We start from the raw sequence: 19,930 nt of genomic DNA, 5'->3' as shown, positions 1-19,930 counted from the left end.
AATGCTCATTCCCAGAAACAGCAGATCAGTCTCTCCATCTCGGGTATAAAATAAGCTGCAAGCTCACACAGTCTTCATCATCAGGTATAGAAGTATCAGCAAGCTCCACACAGTCTCCATCATCAGGTATGGAATGAGCAGCAAGCTCCACACAGTCTCCATCATCAGGTATAGAAGTATCAGCAAGCTCCAGCCTCCTCTTCATTTTTTAACTAAGCCTACTCCTCCAGTCATTCTTCACTAACTTCATTTGGGAAAACATAATACGCTAATGTAATAACCGGACAAAGCTTATGGAGCTGACACTCCTTGTCTGACTGGAATGGTGGAGGATTTAAAGTCTCCAATTCCACCGTCTGATTGACATGAAAGGTCAATAGGCATTTGGGCACAAAGGTCAGATTCATACAAAGCATGACCTTAGTCCATGATTTTGCCACGGAAAATGTCTATTTCACGCGTCTAGTGGAGGTGATGGCAAGTAAAGGAATTTGGGTTCTGCATGAACAGGTTCAAAGGGTGGTTTTGTGAGTGTATGCAGCACCACATTTAACCACCACTGAGGAACTTTGTCCTTCAAAAAGAGGCCAAAGCCTCCACGCCCCTTTCAGAAACTGGCCAGCCAGAAAGTGGACACTGGGGACACTGAGTCAATTTTAATATGGCAAGTTGAGGCGGCTGCCAATAAACCAGCAGTCAAGGGGGACTTGCCCTCATCAAAAAAGTCCTGCAAAAGCTGCAGAATGACTGCCATGGGGCAAGTGGTGTGATCAACCTGATGCGCCAAACACCAAGCTTGGAAAACGCCCCACTTCTATCCATACTGAGAGCATGTTGAAACAACTCTCACATTCTGGGGAGTCGATAGGACTCTCTTTTACAAGCCTAGCTGGCTGAACCGGAGCTGTAAGGTCAATGGGTTGGGGTGCTACAACGTCCCCTGCGCCTGGCTGAGCAAGTTGCAGTGTGTGGGCAATTGCAAAGGCTGGTTGCGTAAGAGCTGCACCAGCGTGGAAAACCATGTTCTCCTGGCCCAGTACGGGGCCACTAAAAGCACCCTGGCACATCAGAAGCAATGCTACCGGGGGAAAGTAGGAGTCCTCAGCCACTTGTGTGCAAGGGCGTAGACTCCCAGCGGACCTCTGTTCCCCAGAATGGAGGACCAGAGGGAACAATGAGCGGATTCCGTGGAGGCAGAGGTCTACCTCTGCTCTGCCAAACCGTCCCAAATCAGGCTCATCACCTCGAGGTGGAGCCTCCACTCTGAGCCACATGGGACTCCCCTTGATAGGAGGTATATGGCATGGTTTTCTGCTCCTGGTAGATGTATCGCTCTCAGGGTGAACAGGTGTTCGTGAGCCCTCAATAAAATTTTGAAGGCTACCTGATGGAGACAGGGCGAGCGCAGGCTGCCCTGGTGGTTGTTGTAAGCCACCATGGTTGTGTTTGTTGTCTGTCTTGATCAACACGTGTCTCCCCTGCATCTCCTGAAAGAAACTCTGCAAGGCCAGAAAAACTGCTTGCAGCTCCAGGACATTTATGTGTAGCCCCCCTCAGAGAGGCTGCCTTACACCTTGCGCTCTACATCCGTTCCACATGGAGCCCCAGCCGGTGGTGTCCGTGGTGATCACCTCTCACGAAACGCCACACCTAGATACAGGTGAGCTGGCTGTTTCCACCATGAGAGGGCCTCCATACGGGACACCGACAAGGTGGAGATGGGGATGCAAGAGGGGATGATTCACCCTGTCGACTGAACCATGCTTGGAGAGGGCGCATGCAGAGAAGACCCAATGGAACGGTTTGGGATGCTGCTGCCATCAAGCCCAGAAGCCTCTGGAAGGCGACGACCTCCTGTGACACGCTGGGCTAAAACAGCCTTAGGCACGTGTGGAGCTTCTGGATTCTGTCAGAGTGGCGATCATGCTGCTTGAGTTCAAGCAGGTTCCCAGGTAGATGGTAGTCTGGGACTGTATCAGCTGAATTTTTCACAAGTTCAATATCAGGTCAAGCCTGCCGAGGCGAGCAGTCACCAGTTCCGTGTGCACTACGGCCTGCACTGCAGGCTCGACACATATGAGCCAGTCATCCAGGTAGTTGAGAACTCTGATGCCTTTTAGCCACAGATTGGCCAGGACAGCCTCCATGCACTTCAAAGGTGCGAAGGGCTAGAGAAAGGCCAAGTGGCAGAACACGGAACCCATAAGCAGTCCCTTGAAAGAAGAACCGCAGATATTTTCTGTGGCCGGGTCTTATTGGGACCTGGAAGTAAGCATTCAGGTCCACCATAGTGAGGAAAAGATTTAGCTGTCTGAGGTTGAGAATGGGTCGTAGGCTGCCACCCCTTTTCGGCACTAGGAAATACCTGGAATAAAATCCAGACTCCTGGTCGGAGGGGTCTATTACCTTAATAGCCCTTCTTTGTAAAAGAGTCTTCACCTCTTGGAACAACACCAGGGTGTCTTGAGGGTTAGAGACAGAAGTCGTAACCACTCTTCTGTCTGGAGCCGATCACCCAGATGTCCAGAGTCTGGGGCTGCTGAGCTCTAGGACGCCAAGGCACCATTTGCTTCCTGGCTTGAGGAGCCTTTCTGTGCAGCAAGCAAACCGGCTCTTTGCTGGATCAGCATGCCTTCTGGGAGCTCAGCAAAAGTTCATCCACCGCTGGACCGAACGTATGGCCTGGTGTGATCGGGGCACCCAAAAAGGGTGCTGCAAGGACTCAGCCAAGAGACTGTCCATTGTATTTGGACAGCTGCAGCAGATGGTCAGTGATCACATTCAGCTCCTCTAGCATCCGCTGTGGTGGTCTGTGATTCAATGACAAGCTCTGGGGCCATCACGGGGTGTCCCCACGTTGTTTGTACTTCATGCGGAAAGTTCGGGTGGACAGGGGGCATTGAGGTCCTATAGATGGACTCTGGAAGGCGGTAGAGGGAGCAGGTTCTGCAAAACGTTTGTGCCTGCGCTTGACAGAAAAGGAAGCATTTGAAACGGGTCCACTCTGTTTCTATTTGTGAGGTGTCAACACCCACTCCATGCAAGACAGGCCTATATGTGTTGCACGGCAATGCTACATGAGCATCACCAAAATCTGGAAAAATAAAGTAAATACAGCAATTCTGAACCAAAAACAGGTCAGCACAAACTGTGTTTAAGCAACCTGTACATGCAAAACTGGTTTTACTGGGAGAAAGTCATATAACTTTTTAAACTGTAGAAAGCTTCTGAATAGACTTTATTTAATGCATACCATACATCAATGTTTCATTTCTTAAAGTATCAAAATATGCTCTAGATAAAAAACTAAACATAAAAAAGTTTCCCAGCAACTTCTCATATTATCTGAAATTATTGTGATTTCACATTACAGATAATGTTAAGCATTTCCAATAAACATACATCATAAAAAAAAGAACTGTGAATATAAAATGTAGTTATGATACAATAAAAATAAGAATCAATAAAAAGAGATGATAAAAGGGAAATATAGATATTTTTCTGTACTATCAGACCAGAGTCCAAGCTAAGCTATGGAGAATGCACACAAAATTCCATTATCTCCCTCAAATCTTTTACTTAGGTGTAACAGGGAGAGATCTGTGCTGGCTCTCGGGCGCATGCATGCTTCCTGCATGGGGGCGGGGGTCGAAAGCCCTGTATGACCCGCCTGCCAATCATGGCGATGACAGAGGCAAGAGGCGGAGCAGAAGACAGCTACTGCACAGTATTAATTCCAGGTACCCAGACCAACAGACGGACGGTACCTGGGACGTAAATTTAACAGCTAGCTCCGGGGAGAAACTGGACAACCTTGTTCTAGCATGGTTAGGAAAGAATGGACTGTAATTTATTCTTGCACACTAGCGGAGGCTGCAAGACACTGGTGGTAGCAGAACCTTTATTTGTAGTTTGAATTTATAGTGTTATTTTCTCATGTTATTTTGTCTTTTGGATTTTGGATTATTATTTATATAAACAAGACTGCCTCCACACCCACTGCTGAATACCATTGCTGGTAAACCTCCCAGGTATAGTCCTGGTGCCACCCCACCAGGGTAAAAGAAAATAACAAATCTGGTGTGCCTGTGTGGCATCTCAAAGAACTATCTGTCTTCTGTGTGCTTAGCGAATTCCCCACACCCTCGCACATAAGACTAGCAGTCAGTCTGTCTAACAGCATTCTTCACGCACAGTGAAAGCTGGACAGATTTCCTGTAAGCTTTCTACCCAGGTGAGTTCTTTGCCCCGCACCTGCTGTAATTTTGGACCCTCACTAATAAAAAAGAAAGCATACAGCTAACTTTATGGTGCCTTCAAATGACGGAGGCAAGAACGTCTGATTTAATCGTTTTTTTTTTTTTTTTTTATCACCTACACTGAATATTGATTACATTTTTTTTTTTTTTTTAGTAGAAGAATCAATAAATATTTCTAAGGTGTAATTCTGTATAGATTTTTATTTATTTATTTATTCAATTTGTAGTCGAGCATTGATTTTTACCCCATTTTTCTACTAATCTGAAATTGTATTATTTTAGGCTCAACTCACCGCTACCACCCCCACGCTGACTTAGGAGAGGCGAAGACGAACACATGCTGTTCTCTGAAACATGTGCCGTCAGCAGACTGCTTTTTTTTCATTCTGCAGGCCCGCAGGCACCTGGCCAGTTTACAGGGGTAGCTGGTGTGCAGTAAGCCGAGGACACCTTGGCTGACCTAAGCTCTCCCCACCTGAGTGACGCTCGGCCAACTGTGTGCCACCCCTTGAGAGCTCTCGTCCACAGTCGGCAGTGGAATAGCATGGACTCGAACTGGCAACCACTATGCTATACGGCACATCCTGTGCTCCACACAGAAGGCCTTTATCAGATGCGCCACTCTGTAGCCCCTAACTCTGTATATTAATTATCCTCTGTATAGAATTAATTACCACAATACACACACACACACACACGCACACACCCTATGAATGAACACCGCCTTCGATTTAATGCCTCACTCAGATATCAGCTTTTTAATAGACGCTGCCCTCGAATAAACACCGCTCTCAATAAATAAATGTAAAGGTATTTTTTTCTACCCCTGCTCAAAAAATAAAGAAAGAAACACAAAACTTTGGCTGTGTGCATGCGATGCCCTCGAAGACTGCAGTCTCAATCCACCACGTAATACAAAACTAATGTACACACAACAAGCCCAGACAAAAAGTATTCCTGTCTGTAAGTTAAATCAGTACTAAAACGATCCAGCACTGCCACCTCACTTCAACCTGCTGCTTACTTTTTCGCAGTTGGAATTTTAGACCCGAATAGCCACGTTTTCTTTGTTTTGACTCGGTAATAATAAAATAAATTATTGGATGGGACAAATAACATGAAAACGAATGTGCTGCATATATTGCCTTTATTAAAGTATGCCAGATGCCCTTAGGTAACCGAGTTTTGTGGCTGTTTCTAATCGAGTTCCACATCTGTATAACTTGGCAAAGCCTTGCCTTAACTTCCAACCAATTCAGTGGCTGCAGAACGTGCAGTCTCATGTATGGGCAAGTCAACTGCAGGGGGATGCTCCATGCTTGCCTTTAACAAATGACAGCACTATTCGTTTGTAAGTATCACTATTTTTAGGCTTTATAGTGTTCTGAAATACTGCCTACTTAGGTTTATTTAATGTTTAAACATGTCTGCGAAATGTCAGCGAAATCCTAATTTTATTCTGCAACCTACCTGTGAAAAATACATACATTTACTACGATTTAAGTAGACCCCTACATATAGAATATAACTAAGTAAGATTTACAGAGAAAAACTAATTAATCTCAGTTGCATAAGTATTCAACCCCTTTGCTACTGCAGCCCTAAATCAGCTCAGGTGCAAATGATTTGTTTGAAAGGTCACAAAATTAGTGAAACAGTTTCAGCCTGTGTGTATTCAAAGTGGTTTAACCTGTAGATAATTTTCATCAGGTTTATAAAGACTTTCAAGCTGCAACTCACATAGTGATCAAACAAAACAACCATGAAGACCAAGGAGCTTTCAAAATAAGTCAGGGATAAAGTGAAAGAGCAGGCGAAGGGTACAAGAAAAGAGGCAACGAGCAGGAGAAGGGTACAAGGAAATTTCAAAGGTGCTGATTATCCCTCTCAGCACAGTGAAGTCCATCATTAAGTGGAAGATGCATCATACCATCCAGACACTACCCAGATCAGATCGGCCGCCCAAACTGAGCAGCCGGGCAAACAGGAAACTGGTTCAGGATGTCACTCTGAAGCCAACAATGACCTTGAGAGATCTGCAAAGTTCTGTGTCTGAGATGGGAGTCAGTGTTCACACATCAACAATAAGCCGGTCCCTAGACAAAGCCCTACACAATGGCAAAAAAAAATCCATTACTTAAAAAGCCTAATTTTAAAGCACGTACAGAGTTTGTGTAAAAGCATGTAAATGTAAATCTGTTTGAGTCAGCTACTTCTACAAACCAGTGTATGTCATATATAATGGTCTCTCTGCACTGGAAAGCTTCTGTGACCTTTGACAAGCAATCAACAACATTGTGCAGGAAATGCAGGAAGTATAAACTATCTTTGCTATCTTGAAATAGTATCCAAAATCATGTTTACCTGTCTCGAGACAGCTTAAAGATTAATGTTACAATTACTTTATCATAAAAAATTAAAATATTCTCAGTCCTCATATTCGGGGGCTCCTTGTTACAGCCCTAACAGCCTTTGTGACAGTGCTGCAAGCAACCAGAAAATACACAACAGAAAAAGAAAATGAGGTAGTGGTAGTGGTTACATTTCATACTTGATAGGGAACTATATTATAACAGTCACCTTACCAAATAAATGCCTTAAGATTTTTTTTTTTTTTTTTTTTAAATTAACGAAAGTGAGCTAGTTTTCAATAGTAAAATGTACTGTATTCTCTTCAGTCACCTGTCAGTCCCCTCTCCCTGCTGCAGGTTGAAGAGCAGTGATGGGACGATCTTGTCCATGTGTTGAGGGTCCCAGATGTTGGCCTGTAGCTCATCATTGACAGTCTTCCGCACTACACCCTGCAGGCCTTTGATCCCAGCCATCCGGATCCTGGGGGAAGAAAGACAGAGGAACCTATTAGGAAAAAAAAGTCACAAATCCTAAATGCTTCCCTAGAGAGGAATTATTCCAGGGTGTCCCTTTTCTGGAATAGAAAAAAAAAAGAATTTGACTGCCAGGGGCTACTGAACAAGCGGTATATTAGGAGTTTATCTTATTTATATTAGTTTACATTTATGCCTGGACTCTTCACTGGACTATATCCGATAGTAACTATCACATACTCTAAAGAGACTAAATCACACTAAGTGGCAAAGTAGTTTATAGTGCACAGGTGTAGTGGTGATGTGATTACAAAACCAGACAAAAAGTTCACGGTCCAAACAATATGTTTATTTATAATCCCAAGCAATACACAAACGATGGGTTTTCAGTCCCAAATAATAAACACAGTTCGAAAGACTGAAAATACACAAAGACACACACAATCACAAGTCCAGAGTGTGTGATAAAGTGCTTGTGGTGAAATACAATTTATCTGTGCACAGTTGTGAAGCGTTGTCCGGGTTTAGTGCTGGCCTGTAGCGACAGCTTTGGATCGTGTTAGCCATCTAATAACAACAAACAGTACAATAGACTCAACAAACAAACAAAATCAGTTCTCCTTTCTCGGTTTCAGCTTAACCATAAAAGGAACAGATCGTCTAGCCACGTCCCCTTTTGTACCGTCAGTCACGGCCCCTTGGTTAAAGAGTGAAACCATTGCTTCTTCAATCCATGGATGCCACATCACTTTCCCTCTGGAATGAATTGTCTGACAATCCAGTCCAGGGCACACTGTTCCCTTTACACAGCCCTCACAGGTCAGGAGGGAGATTTATAACCAAGATTCATTCTTTCTCTGTCACACACTGCCACTCTCTCAGAAGAAGAAACAGGGTGTCTACATGGTGAGCTGCCACCATTGTCAGCAGTCCCTCAAATGTTTCCATCACTTGTTTAAAATATTTGAGAATCTGTAATCTTCAGTTTGTTCATTTAAATCCAAGGAAATAGTATACCTTACTGTGGGAATCTGTAATACCGTCCAGGTATCACTGTGTAATGCTACACTGTCACAGAGCACTAAATTGGCAACAAAAAGGTCAGGCCAAAATTGCCTTCAGTTCTGTAATTTTGTAGAGGGAACCAAGACCACTAAACTAAAGTCAAGGCCAAAGTGTAGGATGTTGTGCAATTTTGCTTAGGATTCATATATAAAGCTAATTACTGGCCACAGAAAGAAACAAAGTTTAACCTAACAACAACTTAAAATGCTGTTTTTTTCTTTGTCAACCAGCAGCCTAGATTCAAGCCTACGAGAACATAGCTCCCTGTGCTGAAGCCCGACATTGGCTTTTATCACTAATCCAGGGGACTGTTTTTAATTTTAATAGTACATATTCCACTCACTTCAACAAAATAAACTCAGAAACTTAGTTGTGTTGCATTTAAGGTTGATAACAAACATTTTATATTTATATATATATATATATATATATATATATATATATATATATATATATATATATATATATATATATATATATATATATATAGACAACACACACACACACCCCTCGTTATATTGCCTCTCGCTATGCTGCGGATTCGGATATGTTGCGGTCCTGGACTTGGCTTTTTATTTTTACAGTCTAACAGCACATGCCTTCGCTGCAACAGACACAGGCCCATTCACTTAGTATTATTGTTTGTTTTATTTTGTATTCTACTATCACAAACAAAAATATACAAAACATATAAAAACAAAGCATTAATATCATACTGTTATAATTAAGGCCCTGTGAAAATCACAATTTCCATGCAGTCCATATGATATTAATGCTTTGTTTTTATATGTTTTGTATATTTTTGTGACTGTAGAATACATAATAAAACGAACAGCAATACTAAGTGTAATTAGCCCAATACTGTAGTGCTGCATAAAACGATTATTAATGTAATCCATTAATCTATAGATTATTGCTTCGATTAATCGATTATTCGGATAAACACCAACACATCACTAAATGTCTCAAGATGATTGCACTTCCTTTGCTTTTCTATTTCAGCAACAAAAAATACTCTACAATTTCTAAAGTATCTAAAATAAAGTATTAAATAATGAATGCTCAGTGTAGTATCCTTCTTATAAAAACTGCCAAAATCAAATGATGGCAGCTAACTAATGCATTGAAACAATTAAAAAAAAACACAAATAAACTCTATAATTTTACAAGCAGAAAGTATGATTTAAGTTGACCACTTCATAAGACAAAAAAACAAGTATGGAATAATTGTTGCTTTTTTATAAATGTTTTTCTAACAATGGAATGTTATGGAAAAAAATATATATATTTTGGTTGTAACAAAACAAAAATAGTCAAACTTTTCTATTACATTTCACAGTGGGATGTACTTAAAAAAAACCTGTTTATTTTCAAATATTAATAGTTATTTTAATAAGTATTTTGCTTTTGTAGAACAGCTGCAATATAAATAAAAAGAGAAATGTACAGTTTATAAAATATCAAAAGTTTTAAAAATACAGAATCTTTTTACTTCATGTTTTACACTTGTATTTGATACAAAGGCCCTTCGTTGAATAATAATTCTAATAATGTAAGGATAATATTTCTGTTTCATTCTAGTTATCTTTCTTTTAACTCTACCACTCAACAGTGAATGCTAAACACTAAATAATAATGATTAGAAATACACAAAATATCATCCTTACATTATTATTATAATTATTATTCAACGAAGGGGCTTTGTTGCAAAAATATAAATCTCTTAAGTTGCGATTCACCAAGAGTTTTTGGACGGACGCATCAGCATGATTTCCATTTTACGTAAGAGTAGATGTTAAAGTTCATGCTGATTTGAACTCGGCTCTCGCCAAGATAAGCACCAACTAAGACGTAGCTTTACTATTGTGATCCATCTGCATCTCCATCCATTTGCGTTGCTTTCCATCTGATAATGTAGATATTCTTCTGTCTGGTGTTGACTGCTGAGGTGTAATGCTAGCTCCAGGGATCAGCTTATTTTGCCTCCCCAGCGCATCAGCACACACAATGCCTGTGTTGCTGGCTCCGGGAATCAACCCAGTGCGGTCTCCCCAGTGCATCAGCATGACAACCGTCTGGATTGAGCTAAGTAGGGTAAATCTCTGGGGTCTTCAAGTGGGCACCTTCCATCCTCGGTGTTTCGTTGACTAGCCCACGACATCTCAAGAGAGCTCAACAGTGATTCTGGCGTCCCAGCATCACCCCCGCCCGCCCCTCCATCCCCCACTCAGCTCAGCCCAGCTTACTTACCCATACATCAGCGTTGCTTTTTTCTGTTGTGCTTGAGATCCCCATCCAGAATCCAGTTGCTGCTCCTTTCTGCTGCTTCAGATAGGTTCTTCACTGTGCAACGCAACTCTTGGCCACTGACATCTCTGAGAAACCGAGTTGTAGAGGGTGCCACAAATCCTTGACAACCCACCTCCACTGGGTAAATTCAGACTCTCCATCCTCGCTGTTCCACTTCAGCAGCTAGTTGAGCATACCGAAGTTTCTTCCTCTCATGCGCCTCATCCACAGCATCCTCCCATGGCACTGTTAAGTCTACCAGATGAAAAAGACGTGCTGATCCAGACCACAAGACAATGTCTGGTCGAAAGTTACTGGTGGCAATCTCAAGTGGAAAAACAAGCTGTTGACCAACATCTGCGAGCATCTTCCAGTCTCTAGCAGCTTCCAGTTGTCCTGGGCGAGGCTTGGTTTTAACACCTTTTCTTGGTGGTTGCTCTCCTGGATGGAGGAATATTGTCTTTTGTGTGTAATGCTTTGATGGAACTGGTGGCAACTTATTGGTCAGGTTACGCTTGTCTTCCAATGCTAAGGCCAAACATCGCAGCACCTGGTCATGGAGCCAAGTAAACTATCCTTGGTTAAGTTACATAAACATTTCAAAGTAACGAGGCATATAACACAAGTGGGGAGCATGATAAGTAGCGCTAGGAGTTTGTCATGGAAAATTTGGACGTAAATCACGGAGCAGTCACGGTCAATGCGTTCAAAATCATGGAGAAAATGACATGGAGAATAAAGTCACGGGGATAAAAAAAAAAAAAAAAAAAAAGCATATTGTGGCGTTGGTGCCCACAGACTCAGCAAAGAAGCACGAGACAAGCAAATTAAATTTCAATTTATTGATTTTTTATTTGCTCTGCAACAGTGACTACTAACTAACAGTAGCATTTATTTAAGCGCTGAACTAAGCAGAGAATAAAGATGTAAACAGAGGAAAGGGTAAGAGACAGCAAGTGTAACACACTGCGGGTGAGAAATACATACGAGAATCACACAAGAAGGGTGTGATATATTAAATGAAGTGCAACCGTACATCAATTAAACAAGTGGAACAATAATTTAAATTAAGAGAAAACTGTTCAATGTATTTCCCGCAGCGAACGCTGGCAGTTAGTATAGTACACATGCACGCACACATACAGACACTGAATTTATGAACGTAACATAACTTTCATTAAGTATTTAAAAAAAAAGGACAGGAAGTACATTGTTACTTTAAAAAAAAAACTGCCTGTGTGTGTATTAGGGGGAGGGGCTCATATCATTGCTTGCTTCTGAGCGCTTACTGTTAAAGAATCACCCACGGCTGGAGAACAAAGCTTATGCATGTTCTATTAGGGGGTGTCGATGAATCGATGAGAAAAATATTCACCGATGACAGCAAAAGTTGCGATTAATCGATGAATTTGAATAAATCTTGCAGCACTACAATACAGAGATTTTTACAATATTCTTAAGAAATAAAAATAAATGTCATAATTATTTGATTTTTTTTGTATGAAATACAATGAAAAAATTAACGAAACTGTACAGCTCTGCTGTGTGCCTGCATGTACTATTCGCCATGCACATAATAGTGCTGTGCAGTGATTACACTATGTAACACAATTTTTGTTCCTGGGTAGTAAGTGTCATTTCCTAATTGCTAATGCCTCAAAAGTATAGAAAATGGCTATTATTCCCCACAAATTTTGCTTTTGTGACCAGGACAGTGATATTTTGAAATTTACCTATCTCCAATGAGAAAACAGGCGAATTTGTGTCTTTTCGTTCACATAAAGTCAGAAAAAAACAACATATGAATCCAAATTAACATGTATTTATACTAAAGTAATACAAAAATGACTACAAAAGATTTAGAAGTGAGCAGTTTTTCAGGATTTACGATTATACTGTAAATCACTTTCACGAATCAGCCCCCAAATGTAGTCTCCCATCATGTTCTCGTTATACTGTCCTTGGTAGCGGCGTTCAAAGTCCAGTATATCCTGGTGGAAGAGCTCGCCTTGCTCCTCCGAGTATGCTCCCATGTTCTCCTTGAATTTATCAAGATGAGCATCAAGGATATGGACTTTGAGGGACATCCTACAGCCCATTGTGCCGTAGTTCTTCACCAGAGTTTCAACCAGCTCTACATAGTTTTCGGCCTTGTGATTACCCAGGAAGCTCTGAACCACTGCGACAAAGCTGTTCCAAGCCGCTTTCTCCTTACTAGTGAGCTTCTTGGGGAATTCATTGCACTCCAGGATCTTCTTTATCTGTGGTCCGACGAAGACACCTGCTTTGACCTTTGCCTCAGACAGCATAGGGAAGAAGTCTTGAAGGTACTTGAAGGCTGCCGACTCCTTATCTAGAGCTCTGACAAATTGTTTCATAAGGCCCAATTTGATGTGCAGTGGTGGCATCAGCACCTTCCGGGGGTCCACCAGTGGCTCCCACTTGACGTTGTTCCTCCCCACAGAGAACTCGGTCCGCTGTGGCCAGTCCCACCTGTGGTAGTGTGCCTTGGTGTGCCTGCTGTCCCAAAGGCAAAGATAGCAGGGAAACTTGGTAAAACCGCCTTGGAGACCCATCAGGAATGCCACCATTTTGAAGTCTCCTATGACCTCCCAGAAAAATGCAGATAGGCAGCTGGAACTAAAAGGAACTGGTGGGCTTAAGGCCCCTGTATTTATACTACTATTTATATTACTGGAAAGTTCTAGAAGTTACTCCAAGTTTACTCAGCACTGAATCTATCTGGATGGATGTCTCTAAAAAGGCAAAAAAAGTGTCTGCAGCAGATCACATAAAGCAGTATCCAGCAGGAGTTTTACACAGCGATGGAGGTAAGCTCCTCTGCATGTCCTGATACGTTACTGTAGATCACTACCGAAACTCGTCTGTTGACAGGCATTTAATTTAGAGTCAAGTATTCACCGAAAGAGAATGGCGAAAAATCCAGAGCAGTACTGTGACTGCTTTACTTGCAAAGAAACAAAAAACAGTGACTTCCATATTCTAAAAGTACACTTATTAAATTTTCATCTGACAGAGGCGCAAATATCCCTTTTGAAAAACTGGACAACCAAAACGTATGGAAATTCTTCAGAGGGCACTAGAAAGAAGGAACAGAGTAACCTTAAGCAAATGGCAAGACAATACATTCTGTAGAGTAGGTGGAAGTCGGCCATTTAGGAAGGGGGCGGAGATACGGCACCCAAGCTCACTGACCCGGACGGTAGACGGCGTGGCATCCGAGGATTGGAGGAGCGGATGCGCTCGTTAACCTAGGGGTCAGTAATCAGTAATCTGTTCCACTGCATATGGTTATACCAAACGACCTAGAAGGAGCCCATATAAATTGAAACCGAAAGCTGTGAGTGTTTTGTCGGTCTGTGTACTAACATTGTGTGTCTTGTGTTGTTTGTCTTCTCACGAAAAGAATACTAAAACACGATCCGGAGCTGCAGCCACAGGCCAGCGTAAACCTGGATATCACAAGTCACCTTCTCCACTACAGGAACTTTCTTTGCACCACTAGCACTAAAATCCCACACTGTCGGAACTGTGTCTGTGTCTGTGTTTTGTGTGGGTGAGAAAAGACTGGACTTTTCTGGTTGCGGGTCAAACCCGTGGGATTACAAACAGGAGTGATACATGCCGCTGTACCACTTACATCATTATTATTGTTTGCAGGTTTTGCCATAAGGCTCTGGACATTATAATCAATAATAAATACCCTTGCCCCTGTAAATCATTCGTCTGTGTGATTAATCCGCTCTGCACTGCGCTCACCTGCACGGATTGGTCTGGAATCAACTCCCCAGTAATGTTGTTGAAGCTGACACCCTGGGATCCTTCAAGAAGCTGCTTGATGAGATTCTGGGATCAATAAGCTACTAACAACCAAACGAGCAAGATGGGCCAAATGGCCTCCTCTCGTTTGTAAACTTTCTTATGTTCTTATCTGTCAGGGTAGAAGGGAAAATTAATGGAGCAAAGTACAGAGAAGTCCTTGAGGAAAACCTGCTGCCCTCTGGAAGAAAGCTGAAACTGGGACAGAAGTTCACCATTCAGCATGAAAACAACACAAAGCACACAGTCAAAGCTACACTGGAGTGGCCAAGGAACAAAAAGGTAAATGTCCTTGAGTGGCCCAATCAGAGTCCTGACCAAAATCCAATCAAAAATTTGTGGCATGACTTGAAGATTGCCGTCTATCAACACTCCCCAAGGAACTTGACAGAGTTTGAACAGTTTTGTAAAGAAGAATGGTCAAATACTGCCAAATCTAGATGTGCAAAGTTGGTAGAGACCTATCCCAAGAGACTCACAGCTGTAATTGCTGTCAAAGGTGCTTCCACCAAGTATTAACTCAGGGGGGTGGAAACGTATCCTATTATGATTTTTCAGTTTTGTATTTTGAATATATATATATCAATCTCAATAAAACCTTTTTTCTCCTTAGTGTGAAGAATGGTGTGTAGAAAAGTGGAAAAAAAATCCTGATTTAAATGCGTGAAATTCTGAAGCACTGACACATTTTATTTGTTATTAGTTACAAAACCACTGCCAAAAATGAGTGACATTCCACCCATTTCCTTTAATATATTTGGAGATGAAACTCCAACTTGAGTTAAGACAGCAGTCCACTTGAAAAAAAAATACAAATAAAATAAGTGCACCAGCAACTGTCAAGAGTAGACACATAACAGTAGATGAGCAACAGCTAAAAGAAATAGAAGAAAACAGACTGAAAAAACACTAAACAAAAAAAAATAAACTGCAGCATTGGCTGTTTAAAGAAAAGAATAAGCATTTAAGGAAAATTTTAAAAAAAAATTAAAAAAAAAAAAGTACAACGGGGACCAGTATTCAGCCTCTAGTTTTGTAACACTAAGCTGGACTGAATAGATATTTTAACAGTAGAAGTTTTAACATCTCTGCTGACAGCGAGTTTAAAACCAGTAAGAACTTATTCCTGTCAGTCATGAAAACATTTAGAAAAGCAGGTAAAGACAGAGCCAGACATGATCCCCCGAATTACCAGCCTGGATTTGAAGCATCTGCAGGAAACTGAGGCACTGTCCCAACACCGCAGTCGGATTGGTCAGTAAAGTCTGGTTAGATCTTCAACTTAATCTGGCACGACTGTGACGCAAGAGTGCCCAATAACTAACAAAAACATCTTTTGAGATCTGAAAAGATGAAAATGGACTTGAATATGTGTGCCTCGCATATAACGAGTACACAAACTCACCTAGTTCTAATGTACCTTTCCTTGCAAAAGTCTTGGAAAAGGTTGTTGTTATTCAGTTGTCTGCATATCTCTCTGCTATATGCTACTGCTGGGTAATGTGATCAGACAACATGGCTTTAATTTCCACTCTTATGCCGACGACACCCAGATTTATTTTAAAATGAGTTCTGATGATGTAAACGTAAACTCCACACTATCAACTTACCTTGACAAAATAGGGGCTTGGATGAAAAAAATTATTTACAGTTAAATGCAAATAAAACTCAATTTCTTTTAATTGGCTCTAAAACAGCATTAAATAAAATCCCACAACCAGTGACCCTCAGCAGCCCCCCATTAGCTCTTCGCAAACTGTGAAAAGTCTCAGAGTCTTACTTGATTCTACGCTTAGTTTTCAGCATCACGTTTCAACTGTAGTGAAGTCTGCTTATTACCATTTGCAGAACATATCTCAACTCCATTTGTATCTTGCAGAATCTGACATAGAAATTTTAATTAATGCGTTTGTTTCATCTCGTCTGGACTACTGTAATGCCCTGTTGGCAGGACTACCTTGTAAACGAATCAATCGCTTACAGCATGTTCAGAATACAGCTGCATGAATTCTGACAGGTACAAAAAGATTTGAACATATTACACCTGTTCTTACATGCCTGCATTGTTCTTCCGGTGAAGTACAGTTAGTTTTTTAATTTTATTAATGACATTTAAGGCTGTCTCTGGAAATGGCCCTGCTTACAATAATGATACGCTTTTACCTTATGTCCCTTGAGATCTGCTCATGCTGGACTTTTGGTGACTTCAATGATAAAACGTAGCTCTTGTGGTGCAAGAGCCTTTAGTCATTACACACCTGAGACATAAGAACATAAGAACATAAGAAAGTTTACAAACGAGAGGAGGCCATTCGGCCCATCTTGCTCGTTTGGTTGTTAGTAGCTTATTGATCCCAAAATCTCATCAAGCAGCTTCTTGAAGGATCCCAGGGTGTCAGCTTCAACAACATTACTGGGGAGTTGATTCCAGACCCTCACAATTCTCTGTGTAAAAAAGTGTCTCCTATTTTCTGTTCTGAATGCCCCTTTTTCTAAACTCCATTTGTGACCCCTGGTCCTTGTTTCTTTTTTCAGGCTGAAAAAGTCCCTTGGGTCGACACTGTCAATACCTTTTAGAATTTTGAATGCTTGAATTAGGTCGCCACGTAGTCTTCTTTGTTCAAGACTGAACAGATTCAATTCTTTTAGCCTGTCTGCATATGACATGCCTTTTAAGCCCGGAATAATTCTGGTCGCTCTTCTTTGCACTCTTTCTAGAGCAGCAATATCTTTTTTATAGCGAGGTGACCAGAACTGCACACAATATTCAAGATGAGGTCTTACTAGTGCATTGTACAGTTTTAACATTACTTCCCTTGATTTAAATTCAACACTTTTCACAATGTATCCGAGCATCTTGTTAGCCTTTTTTATAGCTTCCCCACATTGCCTAGATGAAGACATTTCTGAGTCAACAAAAACTCCTAGGTCTTTTTCATAGATTCCTTCTCCAATTTCAATATCTCCCATATGATATTTATAATGTACATTTTTATTTCCTGCGTGCAGTACCTTACACTTTTCTCTATTAAATGTCATTTGCCATGTGTCTGCCCAGTTCTGAATCTTGTCTAGATCATTTTGAATGACCTTTGCTGCTGCAACAGTGTTTGCCACTCCTCCTACTTTTGTGTCGTCTGCAAATTTAACAAGTTTGCTTACTATACCAGAATCTAAATCATTAATGTAGATTAGGAATAGCAGAGGACCTAATACTGATCCCTGTGGTACACCGCTGGTTACCACACTCCATTCTGAGGTTTTTCCTCTAATCAGTACTTTCTGTTTTCTACATGTTAACCACTCCCTAATCCATGTACATGCGTTTCCTTGAATCCCAACTGCGTTCAGTTTGAGAATTAATCTTTTGTGCGGGACTTTGTCAAAAGCTTTCTGGAAATCTAAATAAACCATGTCATATGCTTTGCAATTATCCATTATCGATGTTGCATCCTCAAAAAAATCAAGCAAGTTAGTTAGACACGATCTCCCTTTCCTAAAACCATGTTGACTGTCTCCCAGGACCCTGTTACCATATAGGTAATTTTCCATTTTGGATCTTATTATAGTTTCCATAAGTTTGCATATAATAGAAGTCAGGCTTACTGGTCTGTAGTTACCTGGTTCAGTTTTGTTTCCCTTTTTGTGGATCGGTATTACGTTTGCAATTTTCCAGTCTGTCGGTACCACCCCTGTGTCAAGAGACTGCTGCATGATCTTGGTTAGCGGTTTGTAAATTACTTCTTTCATTTCTTTGAGTACTACTGGGAGGATCTCGTCCGGCCCAGGGGATTTGTTTATTTTAAGAGCTCCTAGTCCCTTTAACACTTCTGCCTCAGTTATGCTAAAGTTATTTAAAACTGGATAGGAACTGGATGACATGTGGGGCATGTTGTCAGTATCTTCCTTTGTAAAAACTTGTGAAAAGTAATCATTTAACATATTTGCTATTTTTTTTTCTTCCTCTACGATTTTGCCATTTGTATCTCTTAAACATTTAATCTCCTCTTTGAATGTTCTCTTGCTGTTGTAATATTGGAAAAACATTTTGGAATTGGTTTTAGCTCCCTTAGCAATGTTCATTTCTATTTCTCTCTTGGCCTTTCTAACTTCCTTTTTGACTTGCGTTTGCAGTTCTGTGTACTCTTTCTGCGTACTTTCTTTTTGGTCCTTTTTTAATGCTCTGTAAAGTGCCTTTTTTTGCTGAATATTTTTTTTAATTGATCTATTAAACCATTTTGGCAATTTAGTTTTACATTTAGATTTGTCTACTTTAGGGATATAATTGTTTTGCGCCTCTAGTACTACATTTTTGAAGAACAACCATCCTTCTTCTGTGGGTGTTTTCTCTATTTTACTCCAATAAAGACACAGAGATGGAGGTTTTTCAAAGCACTTGTGCGCTTAGATTTTTAATAATGCAAAATAAAACAGAAAACAAAAACCTAGCTCTATACAAGCACTAACTATCACAGGGAGGAACTTAAAATAAAAAACGGGGCAGCTAAGTTGTTTACCTGTTAAACAAAAACCAAAAACACAAAAATGCTTTACACAGTATCTTTGTCTTTATACGGTTGAGCACACTATCAACCAGGCTCTCCACACAACAGCAGCCTTGAGCAGACTGACTGCTCTCCTTAAATACCCTGCACCTGGCTCTATTTTACAATGATGGCCAGGTGCAGGTGATAATTAACAATAATTAACACCAATTAATAAAGACAAGTATATTTATTTGTAATGTGAAGTGCTTTGGGATGCTTATGCATGAAAGGTGCTATACAAAATACACTTGATTGATTAATTGATTGATTGAAGATACAGCTTTAGCATCATGGCAGCTTTCCCCTTCACTTCTTTGGTCATTTGAAACTCCGCCCATCATCAGTGTGTGTTCAGTCCTCTACTTTCCAGGGAGAGACCACTTTTGATGCAGAAACTCACAAGATAAACTGACAAGTGCTTTTTATTTTTCATAAGCGAACAATAAACTAAATTCAATTCAATTTGGGGCTATATTACACTGCAGATGTATACACAATAAAAGTTTCTGGTTTTGGCTTAATTTAAAATGTGTTTTAATTATTTTTCATTCCCCAAATGACAGTTAGCAGTGTTATAAGCAGTATAAACCACTTCAGTCCATGCGGTTCCGATGATACATACCGCTTCTGGGGTTAAATCACCACCCCAGGCGTGGTATATATCATGGGAAACACATGTTACAATATATAAAACAAAACATAAGGAGTATCAAAGCAATGTTCAAGAAAATTTAAAATTGTCTCTAAATCTTAGATTCCTCAAAATAGCCACCCTTTGCCTTAATAACAGCCTCACAAACACCAGGCATTCGGTTAACAAGTTTCAGCAGGATATCACCAGACATGTCTTCCCAGCTCTTCTGCAGCAATTCCCAGAGATGTAGGGCACTTGTGGCTAGCTTTGCTTTGACTCTTCTGTCCAGTTTGTCCCATACAAGTTCTATAGGGTTGAAGTCTGGAGACTGGGCAGGCCAGGTCATTAGATTGAGTTGTCCTTCACTTTCCTTCTTGGCCAGATAGTTCTTGCACAACTTTGAGGTGTGTTTCGGGTCATTATCTTGCTGAAGACTGAAGGACTGCCCAACTAGCCGTAATCCTGATGGAA

General features: G+C 40.9%; 1 protein-coding gene across 3 annotated transcripts in view; it reads right to left on the bottom strand.

Moving 5' to 3' along the window:
* Window positions 1-19,930, bottom strand: part of LOC121316004 (protein EFR3 homolog B) — a 253,193-nt gene that overhangs the window by 148,490 nt on the left and 84,773 nt on the right. For all 3 annotated transcript variants that reach the window (XM_041250675.1, XM_041250674.1, XM_041250676.1), the window contains one exon: window positions 6,942-7,091. In XM_041250675.1, the coding sequence (XP_041106609.1) occupies window positions 6,942-7,091 (150 nt within the window). The remainder of the gene's footprint in view (window positions 1-6,941; window positions 7,092-19,930) is intronic.

Source organism: Polyodon spathula, chromosome 5 (assembly GCF_017654505.1).
Source record: "Polyodon spathula isolate WHYD16114869_AA chromosome 5, ASM1765450v1, whole genome shotgun sequence".
NCBI classification, from domain to species: Eukaryota; Metazoa; Chordata; class Actinopteri; order Acipenseriformes; family Polyodontidae; genus Polyodon; species Polyodon spathula.
Note: the sequence above shows the minus strand (reverse complement) of the source record. Positions and strands in the feature narration are given on the sequence as shown.